Source organism: Oryzias latipes, chromosome 23 (assembly GCF_053564925.1).
Source record: "Oryzias latipes strain Hd-rR chromosome 23, Olatipes_Hd-rR_3.1".
NCBI classification, from domain to species: domain Eukaryota; kingdom Metazoa; phylum Chordata; class Actinopteri; order Beloniformes; family Adrianichthyidae; genus Oryzias; species Oryzias latipes.
Window position 1 is genome coordinate 10360375 of NC_136259.1, and position 19108 is coordinate 10379482.

Below are 19108 nucleotides of genomic sequence, written 5' to 3' on the forward strand. Positions count from 1 at the left end.
TAATTAGTGCTTGCTCCTTGGATGGAGCCTGAGTCAAACAGAGCGTAGTGGGGACATCCTATGGGCATCTTATGGACATTGAAATATCATGTGCACATCCCGTGCGAGCCAATACTCTCTCCTTACTAATGATGAGAGTGTAAGGACACCTTACGACAGCATCACCCGTATGTCATTAGTGTGTGTAACTGACATTATCCTTACAAATACTTTACAATACGCATGCACAACAATGGTATGTTTCATTTTCATGACGTCCTTTAGATTACCGACACGCCCCAAGGTCACCTGCGTTTATTTCTTACATTCCGTTTGTGTTTTTGATTGATTTATCAACACATTTTTGAACAAGTGTTCAGATGTGGCCGCTTCTTTCTACAACACTTTACAGGTCAGGACATCCCAAAAACCTGCAGCACCCCTACGGGTGAATGCAACAAAGAGGCAGTTGATGCTAATTCGCCACAGGAATCGCGTTTGGTGTGAACGCAGCATCATACTTGTGCCTGGATCTCTTTTGCCAAGACTGGAGGAATCGAACTGACTTTGTCAAACATGTTGTTGTTTTTTCTATACTTCTTTAACTTTTATCATTCATTTAAATTGTGCTGCATTCCATTAGCTTTACATGTTTTATCTCAACTTCATTGGCCAATTTTGCATTACGCGTTAATCAGGTTTTTGGAGCTTCCGCAAACCCTTTGGTTCAACGTTGTTCTTCTTTTGTTTTGTAAGAATGTGTATAATTTTCACTTTTCTTCATATGATCACAAAAAGATTCAGTTGTTTATAACAAGTTTCAATGCATAATATTTGAAAATACAATTGGAAAAGTAAGAGAAGAAAGGTGTACCACAGGTAAACTGAGAAACAAATGTCAGTTTCTGCTAAACAGAAGTCTGCTCTAGATTAGGTTAACCTTTGAATACATCTTCATGGTCAATTCATGTAGCCTGTTGTGTGTGTTTGAGCCTGGGTTAGAGCTTCTCTGTCGTGCAGTGGTTAGCGCTCTTGCCTTACATCGGTTCAAATCCTGACTGAGACTTTTCTGTGGGGAGTTGCATGTTCTCCCCGTGCATGTGTGGGTTTCCTCTGGCTTCTTCACAGGTTTCCTAGTGTCTTTCAATTGCTTCTAGGTGTGAGTGAGTGTGTGAGCTCGGAACAAAATCATCCAGTTATGTTATACAAACTCTTGCTACTTTTGGAGTCAAGTGATTACATTTCCTTGCTATGTTTTGTAAACTAGTCTAATATTCTAGTTTAATTTTCTAAAAATCCAAACAACAAAGAATATGTACATGCCAACAAGATTGATCCAAATGATCTTGCTTTTGTGCAACAAGTCAAGGACAACCTGAGATTGGACCTGCCAGTATAATATGAACGACCCTGGGAGTATTTCAGGAAGGCAACTAGAGCAGTGCGTTTACCTGGTTACTCCTCCCCGCGGGCGGTTCAGTCTAATTAACTCACCTGTTTAGCGTCCTACTTAAGTTCCAGGTGTGCGGTCCAATCCTTCTTCTTTAATTTTCGCGAGCTCTGCGTTCATCACCCCACCATCCTCCCCGGCTTCCACCTGTGAGCTCCGTTAGGGGTAGTTTAATACCCAAAGTTTTCTATGGAGATCTTTGTTTTATGTATCTAAACGGAGCCTTATGACAAACTAAAAGAAATATGGAAATAAATCTTCTTTACTGCATGAGTTGTCTGACTGAAATGTTTTTTTTATTCAACACACAAATGTCCCTTCTGAGGCCACGGAGCATTTAAACGTCTATACGTTTTCTTGTAAAGAAAAAGCCAAAAGCTCCTCTGTGAGTTTTTGCAAAAGATACAGGTGGATACATTTAAAACAGACCAATGCTATAACTTAGACTGAAAGTCTTCCTATTTTATTAAACAGAATAAAAACTGTGCTGTGAATCAGTTAATGCAGGTTAATGGCCGAACTGTTTTTTCCTCCTCCTCTTCATCCCCTGTAGTTCTGATACACGCACACCAAAACTACCCAGCAAAGACTTTTTAATGTCTGCAAGCTAAATGACAGGTGTCAGGATCTAACCTGCAGCACATTTTTACTTAGAAGCATTAACAAGCAAGAAAAACATGGGTCACATTCAACTTTTCCTCAGTGACTAACGCAACTCATGTTTGGTTCTCACTAAAGGGTTCTGGGTTCCTGCTTCTTGTTGAGACCCACCTACCACCACCTCATTGATCCCATCAAGATCATGTGTTTTCATTCTTCCAAAGCTGAGCTCCTCAGTAACTTTCACTGATTGTTGTTTAACTTAAAGAAGTGTGATTTCACCCTGGAATGTGGCTCCAAGAACAACCTCAAGACTGTTTAGTGTCAGGGCTTCATGACGTTTTGTCCTCATAACTGATGAGTGAAGCAAAGAATCACATATGTATGCAGGTCTGGACAACAGGCTTGAGAGGTTCGGTGAGTACGGAGCAGAGCTCCTGCAAACCGCGACCCTCATGATGGGTTTAGCTAGGAGCTTTTATACTGAAAGATTAAACACTGGCTTCGCACCACCAACTGATGACTTCTGGATTTTGCTTCACAAAAACACATAACAGAAGACCATTCATTGTTCAAACCTGATTATGCTTTGAAAGAAAATGTATTTCTAAGTAAAATCCTTGAAAGAATACAACCCTGTCATGGTGCCTCTGTCAGCCTACCTCCCCCTACCAGCTCTCGTTTGCTCTGCTGATTGGAACCAGCTGCACTTCATCACCTCATCACCTGCCAGCCTTCTTAAGGAGATCCAACCCCAGCAGTCATCGCCAGTTCGTTACACACTCTGGTGTTTATGTCTGGCCTCCGTGTTAAGCTAAGTACCTCAAGTCTGGCTCTTTACTTACCTCGCCATGTCACTCGTCGTCAGGTTCCTCCCCACGGGCATCGCTGGTTCCTCCTCATCGAGAGCTCCTCTCTTCATCCTGCTCGGGCCACAAAGTCATCCTCGCCACGCTCAGTTCTCACTAGCTGCGGCTTCCTCAAGTCCTCCGCCACGCTCGCCGATCCTCCACAACGCCATCCACAAGACTCCGGCTCTATCACCGACGGCGATCCTCAAGACCTACTTACTATCACCCCATAATCTATTTTGACATTGAAAATAAATCCGTTCCAAGACTTCCTGGCTTGAGTTTACTTCTGGGTTTCAGCGACTGGATCTGACATGTCATTAACATCATGACAAACCCAATGTTTCTTTAATTCTCATTAAGGCCAACAGCTGGTTTTTGTTCAACAGTTATGTGTTTTACGTAACAGAATTGTATTGTTTTGGCTGCCACTCTGTCATTTGGCTTAAAAAGAGCAAAGAACAAACAACAGATTATTAAGTCCAAACCAAACACATTCTGAGGTCTATTAAACGAGGGAACATGTGTTTGATGCCTCAGGGTGGTGATAATTACCTGCAGGCATGGACAGGTTTGACTCCAGCGATGACATCACTTCCGCACACAATCCGAAAATGAAGCTGCAGGTGAGCTGCTGAGTCCTGAATGAACTTCCAAACTCAGTCCCAGTTACAGTAACAGAGTGTTGGGTGTCATGAAGGTTGGACAGCCCAACCCTCCAGATCTCGCACCAATGTGCAAGTGGTTCAGTCATAGAGAGACTATTGAAGCAGGCCTGGTGTAATTCCTGAGGAAATTACTCTCTGGATACTCTGAGGAAAAGAAGTAGTCATGAGTTGTCACACAAATTATACTCATGTATATACTCTGGTATTATACCAGAGATGGATTTTCAAAACTATCCTTTTTTCCCTCCTTTTAAAGACTAAAAGGCAAATAAAGATCTAGCAATGGCAATAAAAGGGGTAATAAAAGTTTGGTCACACAAATGTTATTACTCTGGCTAAACAAACTAAGAGCTGCTTTTATTTTGAAAAGATCAAAATCAAGAAGAAGTGATTTTTTGATGTTGCGGCAAAAATAAATAGTAAATGTTACTTTCTTTCTACCTAAGATAGTTTTTTTCAATAAGTAGACTTTGTTTTGCATTTTATTTAAATAACTCCACAAATCTGGAAAGTCAGAAATGTCTGAGTCTGCATCGCAGCTATAAGCATGTGGTGAAGGGGAAGAGTTTTGCTCTGTGATCAAAGAAAGTCTCAACATTTTCTTAAAATGTGTAGTTTATTTTGAAAGAAGATTATCTTTGGTCTTTAGAGCTGAATCATTTTCCAAAAACCACAAAAAGCAAAAAAAAGAACTGGTTGTCATCTTTAGAAATTGCCCTGAAATTTATTGGAATGCTGTAATCATGCAGCTCAACACAAAACACAAGGAATGAAGCATCTGGGAAGGAAAAAGGCCTGCCTTGGTTCAGACTGCAGCAGCTCTGTCAGGATAAGGCTCTCTGTGAATGGGACTACTATAACAAACTGCAACCAGATGGTGTTTGTGCGTTTGAAGTGCCTCTGCATGTCGTTCGGGTTACAGCTCCAGCAGTGTCGCTCTCTGGAACCCTCAAAGGACATCATCTCAGACCAGAGTGCTCTGTGTGACTGTAAGGGTGGGAGCAGACAAAGGCGGGGGCTAGAAGCTGAAAACAATTATGAAGCCTTTAATTTTCACTGTGCAATCAGAATATGGCTGTAATCAAAGTGCAAGTCTTCCAGTCCTGTTTGCACCAACATCTTCACGGGCTTCTCCCCCGGCATCCTGGGAAACGTGTTCTCTGAGCTGGTGTCATCATGGCTCAGTGGGTGGTGCTGTCACGTCTGTGGAATTTATGTTGAAACAGGAATCTTAGCTCTGTGGACACCCTTAATCTTTGTAGCTGCTCACGATAAGACCACGGGACGACAGGAAGTGTCTCATTCAGACAGATAACAAAGTCAGAACTACGACGTTTCCGGAAAAAGAAAGGACACAAATAGACTTTGTGGGGAAAAGTGTAGGGCGTGTTTTATTTTAGTTCAAACCTAACTGTCAGGCTGGTTTTAAACACCACACAGGCAGTTTAGTGGAAACGGGGAAAAAAACTCAGTTGTGCCACAGTCTGATGACAATTCTGATTTTTTTCAGAGCTGTAAAGATTTTAAGAACCATGAGAGTCACTTTGATACAAAGAGGAAAAGAGAAAATATTACTTCAACTAAACTATAAAGAAGTTCTCACAAACACAGAACCTGGAATGAAAATCTGACATTTGTTAATGCCAGTCTTTCTGTTTTGAAGTCCACAAATGTAGCTGCGGTGCGGAAAAACATCTGCACAGACGTTTTAGTGGTTCTCCATTCCAGAGTTCTTTGAAGGAAACATCTGGAATAATCTTCTTTGACAGAGTAAGCTCCTGTTTCCAGTTTATTTCAGAGGTACAAATCTATCAGAACTGTTCCTGCAGTGATTAATGGAAGAATGATTGATCACAGATAGATTACAGATAGATAGATAGTTAGATAAAGATCGATGGACGCACGGACAGACAGAGAGAGGGAGGGAGGGACGGACGGACAGAGAGACGGACGGACGGACGGATGGATAAATAGATAGATAGATAGATAGATAGATAGATAGATAGATAGATAGATAGAGAGAGAGAGAGAGAGAGAGAGAGAGAGAGAGAGAGAGAGACATTCCATGGCAGTATGATATTATATTATATTATATTATATTATATTATATTATATTATATTATATTATATTATATTATATTATGTTTTATTTTATTATAAATGCATTCATTTGGTAGGTTTAAAGGGTCTTTTCCACAGCCACTTCCTTTTGCTTCTCCCAAACTACTTTCTCCTTTTCATTTTTACGTGGCATTTTTGGGCCTTGACCTGAAAGAACAGGGTATCATGGTGTGTAACCTTAATCTAAATCTTGTATTTAACTTATTAGCAGATTTGGAAAGCACCAAGTTTATGTTTGTTCTTTTATAACTGTGTCATAAACCTTACAATAAAAGGTTGTTTGTGTGTCGTTCTCACATAATCATCTGTATGATTTAGACTGTGCTGCATGTTTGAAGGTTATTGTAAGATATGTATGGGCCATTTCATCCTCCAGCTCAGTATTGATCTCAGACCTGCTGTTTACCTCCTAAAAACCTGTATCTACTTTCCTGTTCTGCTTTTCATGTTTGTTCTGGGTTCTTGCTAAAATACAACCTCAGGACTTCAGGAGGCAGAGAACAGGCTTTGATCAACTACCCACAGACTTAAGAAGTTAATAGAGCTTCTATTTTCTCTGCCAAACAAGCCCAAACGTTGAGACTAATAATGTCACCAATCATTCAGCTTTTATGGACCTGCAGCACCATCTAATGGTCACAGAGTGCAACTGCAGTTGAGCCAGCAGTTACAGCTATTTTTGATTTCTGGTTATGAAATGACGAATAACGTGAAGCTCAGGTAAAATAAAAAAATGTTTTTTTTAAGTTGGATGTGTAATGTCCCAGAACCCTGTAAAACTTAATAGTTTAGTAACGAGATTTCCACACTGAAGCAGTTCTGTTCTGCACAGCAAATTCAAAAGAGTTGATTTTGGAGTGTTGATCAAATTTTAGTAAAATAAGAGTTAATTTAACTCTTTGTTGAGTTGCATCCCATATATTTAACACTAAACTAAAAAATAGTGGTTGAAAATGAGTGTCAAATCAACGTGTTTCCAAAATAAATCTGTCAGTGTCATGAGAATTTTAACTCTGAGGTCGTCACTCTAAATTCCCACATTTCCTGTAACACCTGAAGTGTACATTTTACCGCCCTCTGCACTGCTCGGACTGCATGCGAACACCGTTGGAAGCCGTGGTTTTAAGGTTTACCTTGTTGGTAAGTAAACTATATGCTTCTTGTTGGTAAATTGATCGATTTTCATTTGTTTGCATCAGATTTTATGTCGGTATTAAACGCGGATACATCATGTCAGCCACGCAAATTAGTTGTAGTACAGGACGGAGGCGTCGAATTAAAATCATGCGTACAACACTGTAGTAATTAACTGCGGCCATGGTAAACGACACACAAGCACATTTTTAGTTAAGCAAATAAAATTTAATGAAGTTGAACTTGATGTTTGGTGGTTGTGCACACTTTGTGAAATGTTAGCATGACGTTTAGCTAACCTCGCGTGTAAAAAAAATCCCACAGCCGCGCTATGGTGGACTCTCATCGCGTTATTAAATTTTGAAGTACGTTCAACGCATACATAGTTAATCTCTACGCCCTTTATTTAAACACAGGATATGCTGGGAACTGTGGAATATGGTGGAGTTCAAAAATATGTCAAAGTTCCACGCAGTGAAGAATGCTTCGACTTTACCCGCTTTCTTCAAGATGGTTTGTGCCATTTTATTTTTTACTTAAATCAACCATAGTGGTCAGTTTTCGGATCAAGGCCTTATGGATTGTTATTTATAACTTCCACTGTCTGTATTTTTTTTTTTCCAGTAGCGGACAAATATAGTCTGCATGTTCAGCTCCTGACTGAAGGAGTGCTTGTTCTGATGGATCAGTCTGGAACAGAAGTGGATGAGGACATATTTGATGAGCTGTTGAAGTCTGGGGTCAAAAACTTTAAAGTCAAATACAAGCAGCAGCCAGTGTTGGGTGAGTACCGGTAGTCTTCCTTATTTAGAAAAAAAAATTATAATAATCTTTACATACTGTTTCATCAAACTAGTATTTTTATTTATTTAGCTGAACTGTTCTAGCACTGATATGATATAATACAATGTTTGTATTCGTTTTATTGCACTAAAGTGATGCAGTTTTAATAACTGGTATATAAAATGTATATTTTGTTGATGCATGTTAAATTGCTTCTCTGAATTATTTTTTGTCATGTTTATTAATGTGATTAAAGTTTTAATTTATCTTAAAATATGAAGAACATGTCTGTTCTGCTCTTGCTTTTGTTCATTTTAGATCTTACAATTAATTTGACCGCAGAAGAATCACAATCAACAGATCCAGAATCATTATCAGCCCCCCAACCATCACCAGTTTCCATATCAAACTCTTCAGCATCTTCCACTTCATCAGATTCAACTATGATCCTCCCATCAGTGCAAAACAAAAGAAAGGACGTGAGAGAGATGGACCGGGATGAAGCTAAGCAGGCAAAGTGTTAAACCATTTGATAAATACATCTTCAATTAAAAATTGTAACACTGGTGTTAAATTATATTTGATCATGATACACATTTTTCCTCAAATAATTGGCTTTACTAAGTATGTTTGTTTTAAATGCACATGTTTGTTAGTATGTGGGAATGAGTTGTATTATTTATTTATGTTTTGTTTCCAGATGGTTCATTCAGCCTTAAGGTCCAACCCAAAGGGAGAGGAAATCTTCAAGGAGTATGACAAAACTAAAACTCTGTCAGATGCAATACGAAGGCAGATGGTGAATATTCTGGTTGCAGACATAACATCTGCATATGGGTAAGGTATCATGCACTACAGTGGAATGTGGTTGAGAAACAATGTAAATAATCAGTGCTGTATCTTCGTTTAATAGGAGGATTCCACCGATAAGTGCTCGCACCAGCTATGCTCTGGGCATTGTGACCCTTTTTCCCTATCTTCAAGATCCATATTCAAAAAATGGATTTGTAAGTTCTGTAGACTTTTGTTGTCCACGTTTTATCGTAGTAATAGTCTTTTGTAACTTTTGTGTGACTGTCCATGTGTGTTTATTCATCTAAATGCAGGAACATTATTATGATCCAGACACCAAAACTGGCTATCTTGCCTGGAGACTGAAGACGGTCCAGCGAAACACCAATGTTGGCGCTCATTTGCGTTCAAGGCCTGACTACCAGGAAAGTCCAAGAACCAAAAGAGATTCTTTGTTAATAGATGGACAGCTGTTTGGTGAGGAGTGCAGAGAGGCTCTCTCTATATAAGACACTCTACAAATAAATCTGTGATTAAAGAGAAGATGAGAGCCACCTTTGAGTACAGACAGAAGCTGATTCATGACCAAGATGCAACATTGTCAGTCTTTGAAGTCTTCCCTCGTTTCCTTGACACGCCAGAGTTGGTAAGAATCATTAGTTTATTCCAAAAATTTAGAACATTTGAATCCTACCTATTAGGTTTCATGTTTGTTTCTTCAAAGATCGACCAGGACTTTTCCATGATGTTTGGGGATGAAGTATCAGGAAGGTTTCTGGCAAAGTGGCCATCCTATTTCAAGAACAAAGTGATTGCTGCAAGCCAGCGTCTTCCATCGAGTTCCTACCTAGAGGAGTTACTGGCATCTATGGACCCCAAAGCTGAGAATTACTTTGGTAAACATGGGCAGTTTATTAAACAGTTGCAGCTTTATGAATTTGTTACAGGGGTTCTGTCAATTTAGGCTTGGTTAGATATTTTCTCTTTCTTTCTCAATAAAGTCATAGAATTTAGATCTATTCAAAAAAGATAAAGAAAATTGTGATGAAAATATTTTTATACCAATAGGTACTTTAAAAATGTACTTTTTATTTAAGGCTGGGACAGTGATACATCAGCTCTTCTGCTGCTGCTGCATCTCTTGCCTCCTACATCCAAAGGCCACAAGAAATCAGACAAAATCAGCTCAGCACAGGCAGCCCACCGTCTTGTAAGATTTGTAAAGGTGTGTTCCGTTAGCATACATATCAAAGTTAACAATGTCTGTGTGTTGGTGTTGTATGCTACTTATTCTTTGTTTTAAAAAAATGCAAATATTCAAGCATTACATCTTTGTCTTTAACTGCAGGAAGGAGTCAGTCTTAATACATTTTTGGAGAAAGTTGATGTTAGGCAGCCCTTCCTACTCTGTGTTGGGGAGCAAAGAAAAGAAATCCGGAGGTTCTTCATCATGGTGGACCAGAAACCAATCCCATGCAGTGCCTTGACATCAGTGGCTGCATTTGATGTGCTGTTTAAAGCACATTTTGTCTTCAGCATCTCCTATGATGAAGCCCTCTCCAGTTTCTACGCATTTATCCAAACCACAGTGTATAACATTGATGTTGGAAACACAAAAGAAAGCCCACGAGTCAAGGAACTGAGAGCATGACTTCTGCAAGAGCGTTAGCATGACACCAGATTTAAGGTCAGAACACCGTTAACAGATTGAGAATGTTCTCGTGTTTTGTTTGTAAAATGCACCACAAAACTTGTTCAAATCAGTGATGAAAGTCTTCCGGGAATTCCCGGAAATCCGGGTTTTTGAGCAAACCGAACGTACTTTCCGGGAAATAAAGACCTGATCTCTAGGGACAAATCGCTTTCCGGATTAGAAAATGGTCTGAAATCAGCTAATTTTAGCTTTATTTTCTATATTTCTCCGCAGATCGCTTCCTCTATGGTCGTGGCCATCTCTCGTCTTCCCGGCCTAATTGACCAATGACGGGACGTTTTAGTTGCTTTCGGATGCGTCGACGGGTCTGATTGGCTCTGTCTGCACCACGTGGTCAGCGTGACTTGCTTCCCTAGAGACCAAAACTGGCGGTCCACGCTAAACTTTCACAAACACACCTGAAGAGTTTGCGATCAAATTTGTGTTAAAATAATGGCAGGCATCGTCATTATTGAGCGTGGTCACGACCTCAGTTGTGAGAAGACGATAAAAAACAAATTGAAGTGGTCTTGGCTGGAAAAAAAAAAAAAGATTTTTAAGGTAGTGTAGGTCAAATACTTTTTTGTGTAAAATAATCTCAAAACCACATTTTGAAATAATTTCAATTTTAGTTTTGAGTTTCAGTTTTTATTTTGAATACATTTCTCTATCTAATTTATTTGTATTTCCTAATTACCATGATTTAGTTCAGTATAGTTGAGATTCATTATAAGTATTTGATGGTTTGGACCCGCACTCCCTTAAAAAATAATGTTTACAATGTTTAGTTTAGTTTGTATGTTTGTTTTGATATTTCCCAGATTACTTAGTATTGGTGTTAAAGAATTGATGTATTATTTTATAGAATTATAGTTTAAAGCAGATCCCATATTTTGATGTAATTATAGTTTGAGAAAACAGTGCAAGTGGATGTTGTACATCAGTCATTTCTAAAGCAGAAATAATGTATAAATAACTGAGGTATTTTCATAGAATATCATAGTTACTGGTGTTCTTTTTGCCATTTGGGGCTTTGATGTTACTATATTTTAGCAATTGTATGTTTTGCAGCTTTAAGGAAAAGCGTAGATTTTTAATTTGAATGACAAATCATGATGCTCCAATTAGTCTTAGTTTCTTGATAAAGAAGTGAATAACTAGCTGCCAGAATGCACCAGAATGCATCTAAGACCACGTATTTTTCCAAAATTTCGCTCTGTGCCCGCCATATCGCTCAAAGAAAAGTTCAGGGATTTTTTCCTTGCCTGACTTTCATCACTGTCAAATCTTTGCAAGCATTTAAAGTTCTTTCATGGTTTATACCCAGCAAAAAATTTGCGTTTAAAATGTGGGGAGTTAGGATGTATTTCATCTTTTTGTACATACAGTGGATTCAGAAAGCATCTTAAAACTGTACACAGTTGTCAGTTTAGTGGACAGTTATATCTAATCAGGAAATGACGCATCAATCTGCTGAAGATATTGCTGTTGATCAGCCAACAACTTCAGCATCTATGCTGCAGGTTCCTACAAATGTTACACAAAACCCTCTTGTTGGAATGTGTGGCTCAATTGTCGCTCAACTACAAGCATCAGGTCTATCTGAAAATACAGTCCAAACAATAGTTTCCTCAATGGAGGAAGTTGTCAATGATGTACATATGCAAGCACGTGAAGCAGCGTTTCAGACATTTTCTTCTGAAGATAAAAAATCTGACATTTACAAAAAAGTTGAGCTTAGTTTAAACCAATTAAATAATCCGTTTACTTCATTTAATACTGAGAAAAAAAGAGGAAAATATTATGCTGAAAAATGGGAAATAGTTGACCCTAAAGAATTTGTTCTTGGTGTGAGATTGGATACACGCAGAAGTAGAAAAACAGGTGTTTACTGTCAAATTCCTGTTACAGACAAATACATATATATACCAATTTTAGGCACGTTAAATTCAATTTTCAAAAATAGTGAAATAAGGGAGGGTTTCTTACAAGAGAAATGCAGAAAAAGTGGGACATACATTGACACAAGTGACGGATTCTATTTTCAAAACCATCCTCTATTTTCAAAGCAGAAGTATGCTTTACAGATTTTGCTATATTATGACGACTTTGAAATGGCTAATTCATTGGGGTCCAAAAAGAGCATCCACAAACTTGGTTGTGTTTATTTCACCATAAAAAGCCTCCCGCCCAAATTAAACTCTGTGTTGATGAATATACATCTAGCAGTTCTTTTCTACACTGAAGATTTAAAAAAATATGGTTTTGAAACCTTTAATTGATGATTTAAAAATTTTAGAAACTAAAGGAATCCAACTTCCTTTCCTTAAAGCAGTGTTTTTCAACCTTTTTTGAGCCACGGCACACTTCTGTCGTTGAAAAAATCCTGCGGCACACCACCCACTGATAAAGTGAAAAAAAAACTTATGGCAATATAAGTGTTATATTATTTATATTGTAACGACCCAGCTGGTGTGTCACTTGTAGCGGGGAAAACGAAAGCCTGAATGTGAATCAACTGAGCTGTCAATCAACTGGCTGCGCTGGAGAGCTGTCCGGGGGCGTGTCCCATTCACCGCACGACTCCGCACACTCTCAGAGAGGAAGACGCAGTAAGAGTAACTGAATGCATAATCTCTTTTCTGGCATCAAGCCCATTTATTTTGAACCACACAACGTTGAACATCGCACATCACACATGGGTCATTTTATAATCGTTCATGTTTATACTCAGTGTGAGACCTGGGCCGGTTTGGCAGAGCACAGAGCTGATATCCTGGCAGGAATTGAGGAAAGACACACACGAAGCTCTTCCTCCACAGCTCTCAGTCTTTCTCTGTTTTTAGTTTTTACAGCAGTCAGGCTTGAAAAGCTCATCTCACACAGATATGTTGTGGAAAATGGGAGCAATGTCAAAACAGCTTTGTTGGCCAGCATGGGGAACTCCTTGGCAGCTGCCAACCAAAAACTCTCCAAACGTTGATCAGCAAAATTTAGCTTGAGACCACGATCTTGTCTCAGTTCAGTAAGTTCCTCCTGCTCCTGTAAAGTCATGTCCTTTCCAACAGCTGATGCTGAGCTGAATGGGTCCCTAACCCAGTCAAGGCAGTCCGTGGAGGTTGAAGGAAAATAAAATGACATCTTCTCCGTAAGAGTTTTCAAATGTTTAACTACTATCTCACACAGTGCTGCAGTATTAACACCTTGCCATTTATTGGTGAGTGGGAACATTTCAAGATTGCCACTTTCCACATGTTGCTGCCAGAGTTGCACCTTTGAACGGAATCCGTTTATTTTATCTGTACTTGTAAGAAGATTTTCATTTCGGCCTTGCATTCGTGTGTTCAGTTCATTCAGACGATGAAAAATATCTGCCAGGTACGCCAGCCTTGCACACCACTCATCACTTGCGAGCAGCTTTGCGTAATCGGACCCGTCATTTGTCAGAAACACTTTAAGTTCCTCTCGCAGCTCATACACACGCGCCAGTACCTTGCCACGTGACAACCATCGGACCTCCGTATGAAACAGCAAGGCTTTATGCTCCGCTCCCATTTCCTCACACAAAGCCGCAAATATGCGACTTTTCACGGGTCGTGACTTCACAAAGTTTACCATGCGCACAACATCGTCCAACACAGGAACAAGGTCTGCTGGTAAAGTCTTGGCTACGAGGGCTTCGCGATGTAAAAAACAGTGCGTGATGATCACATCTGGGTTTTTTTCTTTCACTCTGCTTACAAAGCCTTTGGCGCGCCTGACCATGGCTGCAGCTCCATCAGTGCAGACACTCGTGCAATTTTCCCACTTAAGTCCTCCTTTTTCCAGATATTCTGATGTCACCCGAAATATTTCATTTCCAGTTGTTTTTTCTGGCAAAGCCTTGCAAAATAGAAAGTTTTCCCTGATTATGTCTCCGTCCACAAAACGCACATTAGCCAAAAGTTGAGCATGTCCACTTATGTCAGTAGACTCATCAATTTGCAACGCAAACTTATTACTGATACGGATCTTGTCCAAAACCACACTTTCGATGTCCGCAGACATCTCATTAATTCGTCTGGAAATTGTGTTATCGGAAAGAGGGACTTGGACTATTTCTTTAGCCGCTTCAGGTCCGAGCATCTCATTTACAATGGCTTTGCAGGCAGGAAGTATTGATTGCTCTGCCACAGTGCGGGACTTTTTGGATTTAGCCACAAGTTCAGCAACATGGTAGCTAGCTTTAAGGGCTCTCTCATTTACCTTTGCAGTTTTTCTCATGAAAGTTGCCTGTTTATCTGTGTGTTCACGCAGGCGAACAAAATATTCCACATTTTTGTTTTGAAGTGAAGTGTGTTTCGTTTGGAGATGGCGTTTAAGTTTACTTGGGACCATAGCCTCGTTGGAGAGCTTTTCCCCACATACCAAGCACAACGGAGTCGGTGCCGTAGCGTCACCGGTAAAAGTAAATCCAAATGAAAGATAGCTTTCTTTATATTGCCTCCCGCTAAAAACTTTCCTGGACGTCACCGTCTTTGCTTTCTTTTGACCTTCACTCATACTAGGGCCTTCATTTGGGTAAGGATTTTGTCCAGGGTCCAGTTCAGAGCCAGAATTTTTCCTCTTCAAAAACTTATCCATCACTTTCTCCGCTGTCCTGTCTTTCACAATGTCACCGTCAACGCCACCTGCCGCTGCATGCATGTGTCACTAGTTCGCTTGACTACAAGCACAAAGCAATTAGTTATCTGCTGCTGCCACCTACTGGTATGGAAGAGTACTGAAGAGTAATGATTATTCTGCCGGGCGCTAGAATGCACATGCACACAAATGAATAATTTTCCACGGCACACTTGACAATATCTTTCGGCACCACAGTGGTTGAAAAACACTGCCTTAAAGAACCATTGTTTGGCACTGTAATTCAGGTTAAAGGTGATAATCTTGCTTTAAATAGCTTGTTAGGTTTTGTTGAATCATTTAGTGCAACCCACTGGTGTAGTTTCTGTCTAACAAACAAAGAAGAAATTTAGTCAGTGTTCACTGAAAATAATCCTAGCCTCGTTCTGCGTTCTAGAGATCTTCTTGTTGAACATTGTAATGCTCTTAGGGAAGATCCTGCTCTTCCTTCCATTTATGGTGTTAAAAAATATTGCGTGCTCAATTCATTGGAATATTTTCATAGCAGTGACAACTATGCTGTTGATATAATGCATGATTTGTTGGAAGGGGTCTTACAGTATGAGCTTAAGATGGTTTTTCAGTACCTGATTAAAAGTGGTTATATCTCTACGAATACATTACTTGACAGGAAAAACAGTTTTAATTATGGTCACGTGGACCGTAAAAACAAACCAAGTGGGTTAAAAATTGATGACAGCAGCAAGCACTTAGGTTTAAACGCTATTCAGTCGTGGTGTACCCTCCAGAATACTCCCCTCATCTTTGGTGACATAGTTGAAAGGGACAATAAATATTGGAACTTTTTGCTTCTTTTGATGCAGATTGTTGATATTGTTTTTTTCAACTGTCCTTACTGATGGCATGATATGCTATTTGAAACATCTAATCTGTGATCACCATAACATGTTCAAAACGTTGTTCCCTGATAAAAAAACTAATTCCTAAACACCACCTAATGATCCATTATCCAAAATCTATGAAAAAGATTGGTCCACTTATTCATGTGTGGTGTATGCGATTCGAAGGTAAACACAAATTTTTTAAAAAGTCTGTAAAAAATTTCAAAAATCTTCCTAAATCTTTGGCAAAACAACACCAGCGTCAAATGGCTTTTTACTTTGAAAACTATTGTTTTAAAAGATATGAATTTGGTCCTTTAAAAACAACAATTCTTGATAAATTGAAGGGTGGAAATTTGTTATGTCAGATACTAGATTTGAATTTATCTTCAAATGTCCAAACTACAAATTGGCTAAAAAATTATGGTACTGAATACCACCTTGGTCTATTTCTGTGTACTGGAACATCCCATGATTTACCTGAGTAAGAAAATTTGTACTATTGTAATGCATGAAAACGATGCTTTTATAATAGGTTGTGCTGTCAACACACTGCACTTTGATGAACACTTTCATGCATATTGCATTGAAGAGCAGAGTGATAAATAAGCTGTGATTTGTATTGACCAGCTTACTTATTATAGACCTTTTGATAAGCAATGTGCTAATGAGAATGAAAGAGCATACATTGTTCCATACTGCTTTGTTTTAAAGATTGTTTTATAATTTTTGTGGTGCAGTTAAAATAAATGCATTTCAACTAAACACTGTTTCTTTATTTTAGTAATCTAATGCACCTATTGTAGGTCTGTGACAATTTTCAATGACTGTGCTTATTTACCAACACCCCCAAAAAAGTTAAATTGACAATATCTGGTGTGGACTCATATAAACACTTCAAAAGTGTTGAAATAAACGATAGATTCAAATTGGTAACTCTATTTGGTGTTTAATAAAAAAACTCTCGACAGTGCTAATTTTTAACTCTATGTACAAGTGTTGAAAAAATCAAACACTGACCAGAGTTGAAAAGTGTTAAATTCTTTACACTGACAGAGTAAAAAACAACTCAATCTTAGTGTAAAAGGCTCAACACTTTCAAAAGAGTTATTTTGACACTTTGTGGTGTGGACCCATATAGACACTTTATAAGTGTTGAAATTGACTCCTGTAGAGTTGAATCGGCCTGGTAGAATTTGCTGTGTGTGGTAACAGCTACAGGGAAGAGCTAGATTTTTTTAACTTGATAAAAACGCTTCCAGTAAGAGTCTCAAGAACAGGAACTTTGATGTGATGCTTCTTTGCCTTCCAGTTGCTCCCATCTGACCCCCCTTCTTTCTCCTCGCTCACACAAATCTCCTTCTCCAAACCCATGAACCTCCTCTTTGCTCTTACTCTAGACCTCTTAACTCCAACCTCAACATCCTTTCACCAACATCATCACTGTTCCTCCTCTCAACATGTCCAAACATTTCCATCTGCTTCTCTGCATTCCCAGCATCTTAATCTCTGCCGCTTCTGGCTCTGCCTTCTATCTCTGAATCACCAACATGGCTGCTCTCACCAAAGTCTGCTACACCTTTCTTTTCATTCTTGATGACACTCTTTAGTCAAACATCACACCTGAAACATTCCTCCACCCTCTGCCTCTTGACCTCTTTCCTACACTTAAAGTCCACCACCTTCTTGCCTGTGACCTCACCATTCCAGGCCAGTTCCTCTTATTTACACACAGATTCTCTGTCTTACTGCAGCTGCAGTTGCTTTCGTTCATTTTCTTTCTATATTAAACCTCCACCTCTCAAGATGTTCCTCCTCCTGCTCCCTGCCCTCACTACAGATCACAGTGTCATCTGCAAAATTCATGATCCACAGAAGTTCCTGTATGACCTTATGTGTCAGTCCGTTCGTTGCCACAGCAACCAAGAAGCAGCTCAAAGTTGATCCTTGGTACAGTCCCACCTTCACCTTCAACTCTGTCCCATCTATAGAACACCTCACCACTGTCTTCCAGCTCTCATCCATGTCCTGAACAACTGTAACGTTCTTCTCTGTCACTCCAGACTTCCGCATCCAAATCACAGCTCCCCTCTCTGGATCCTGTAATAGACTTCATCTGGATCTACAGGAACAATCCACCACTCACTTTTTCTAAAGAAGGCGCCGTCCCCTCCTACATTTATTACGTCCCCGTTATAGTTTCATTCAGTGCAGTAATAATATCAGAATAATAACCAGCTCAGTGGAAGAGTGTCCATAAGGTCATAAGTTCAAATCCAGGCATACCAAAGTCTTTAAAAATGGGACCCAGTGCCTTTTTTGACACTCTGCATTAAAGGATTGGATTGGGGGGGTTAAACCACCAAATCTTCTCAAGCGCGGCTGTGTCTGCAGCTCACCGCTCCTCCAGAGGATGGGTGGAGAATGTGGAGAACAAATTTCACACACCTATAAAAGATATACAAATTAAAGACTAGTTCCAAATCAAATGGTGGTTTTAACATTTTTCTAGTGGGATATTTCTGATGATGGAGGACACAGATAAAATGATTTAAGATTAAAACTGCATTTCAGAGTAATTCTTTATTAAAATCATTGTCAATCAGGAACAGACAAAAAATGCCGCTTAAGAAAGGATTTAGATGTTACGTAAAATCTACAATGGGCAGACCACAAACTCCCTGCTTTGCCCCATTCTGATGCATCCACAAATAGATCCATGTATGTCTTTGTTTTCCTCGTCTGACCTGGACGACTGGATAGCTCTGATATTTTTGCCATTTTTGCTCCACTGCTAATGTTAGGTTAGTGGTGTGAAGGGTTGTAAGCTAGCAGGATAGAGTTTAAACAGATGGAAGATGGGAAGTGGAGGCAGGCTTACTCCATGCCAACAGTCCCTGCCCAAAATTCAGAGGTGAATTTCTAATGAACTCCTGCTGCTCTGCAGAAACTATGTCCTAGAAAACGACACATGTTTTTGGATTTTGTCTAAAAATAACATCACAACGATTAAAAGACCACTGGGAACACTTTGACAATAGATCAAAATTAATAATTTAGCTGATTGTGCAAAAAGGGACTGCACGGTGGGGCAACGGTTAGCGCTCTTGCCTCACAGCAAGAAGGCCCCCAGTTCAAGTCCCAGCTGGGGGACCTGAAACAGAACACCAATGACAGACCTTTCTGTGTGGAGTGTGCATGTTCTCCCCGTGCATGCATGGGTTCTCTCCAGGGTCTCTGGCTTCCTCCCACTGTCCAAAAACATGCTTCATTGGTCAATTGGCAACTCTGAATTGTCCCTAGGTGTGAGTGTAAATGGGTGTGTGATTGTGGCTGTGACTGGGATAGGCTCCAGCAGCCCCATGACCCCAAAAGGGATAAAACAGTAGAAAATGACTGAATGAATACAAAAGGTTTTGAACCCTCTGAAGATGTTCAGGTACATGAGGAGCGGTGAAAATTAGCAAAAGATGAAAAGGTAATGAGGTGAGTTGGTCTCCAGTGACTTTAGTAGAACTCATTTTCTCTCAAAT

General features: G+C 39.6%; 1 protein-coding gene across 3 annotated transcripts; it reads left to right on the plus strand.

The window, feature by feature from the left end:
- The first annotated feature begins 6694 nt into the window (after positions 1-6694).
- Positions 6695-16340, plus strand: LOC111946938 (uncharacterized). 3 transcript variants are annotated; one of them, XM_078941634.1, is made up of 10 exons: positions 6695-6809; positions 7220-7316; positions 7428-7586; positions 7905-8098; positions 8287-8423; positions 8500-8593; positions 8693-9024; positions 9103-9274; positions 9476-9603; positions 9727-16340. In XM_078941634.1, the coding sequence occupies exons 1-7, from the start codon at positions 6765-6767 to the stop codon at positions 8885-8887; spliced, it is 921 nt and encodes a 306-aa protein (XP_078797760.1). In that variant the 5' UTR covers positions 6695-6764; the 3' UTR covers positions 8888-9024; positions 9103-9274; positions 9476-9603; positions 9727-16340. The 3 variants fall into 3 exon arrangements, with proteins under 3 accessions (XP_078797760.1, XP_078797762.1, XP_078797761.1); XM_078941636.1 differs by having other exon boundaries at positions 7929-8098; XM_078941635.1 differs by having other exon boundaries at positions 7431-7586.
- Positions 16341-19108: the final 2768 nt, after the last annotated feature.

Bases quoted from the DNA above. Each gene is read 5' to 3' on its own strand.
- LOC111946938 (XM_078941634.1), top strand. From the start codon at position 6,765: ATGCGAACACCGTTGGAAGCCGTGGTTTTAAGGTTTACCTTGTTG. The intron at 7,587-7,904 runs GTGAGTACCGGT...TGTTCATTTTAG, and splicing joins CAAGCAGCAGCCAGTGTTGG to ATCTTACAATTAATTTGACC. The intron at 8,594-8,692 runs GTAAGTTCTGTA...ATCTAAATGCAG, and splicing joins CATATTCAAAAAATGGATTT to GAACATTATTATGATCCAGA.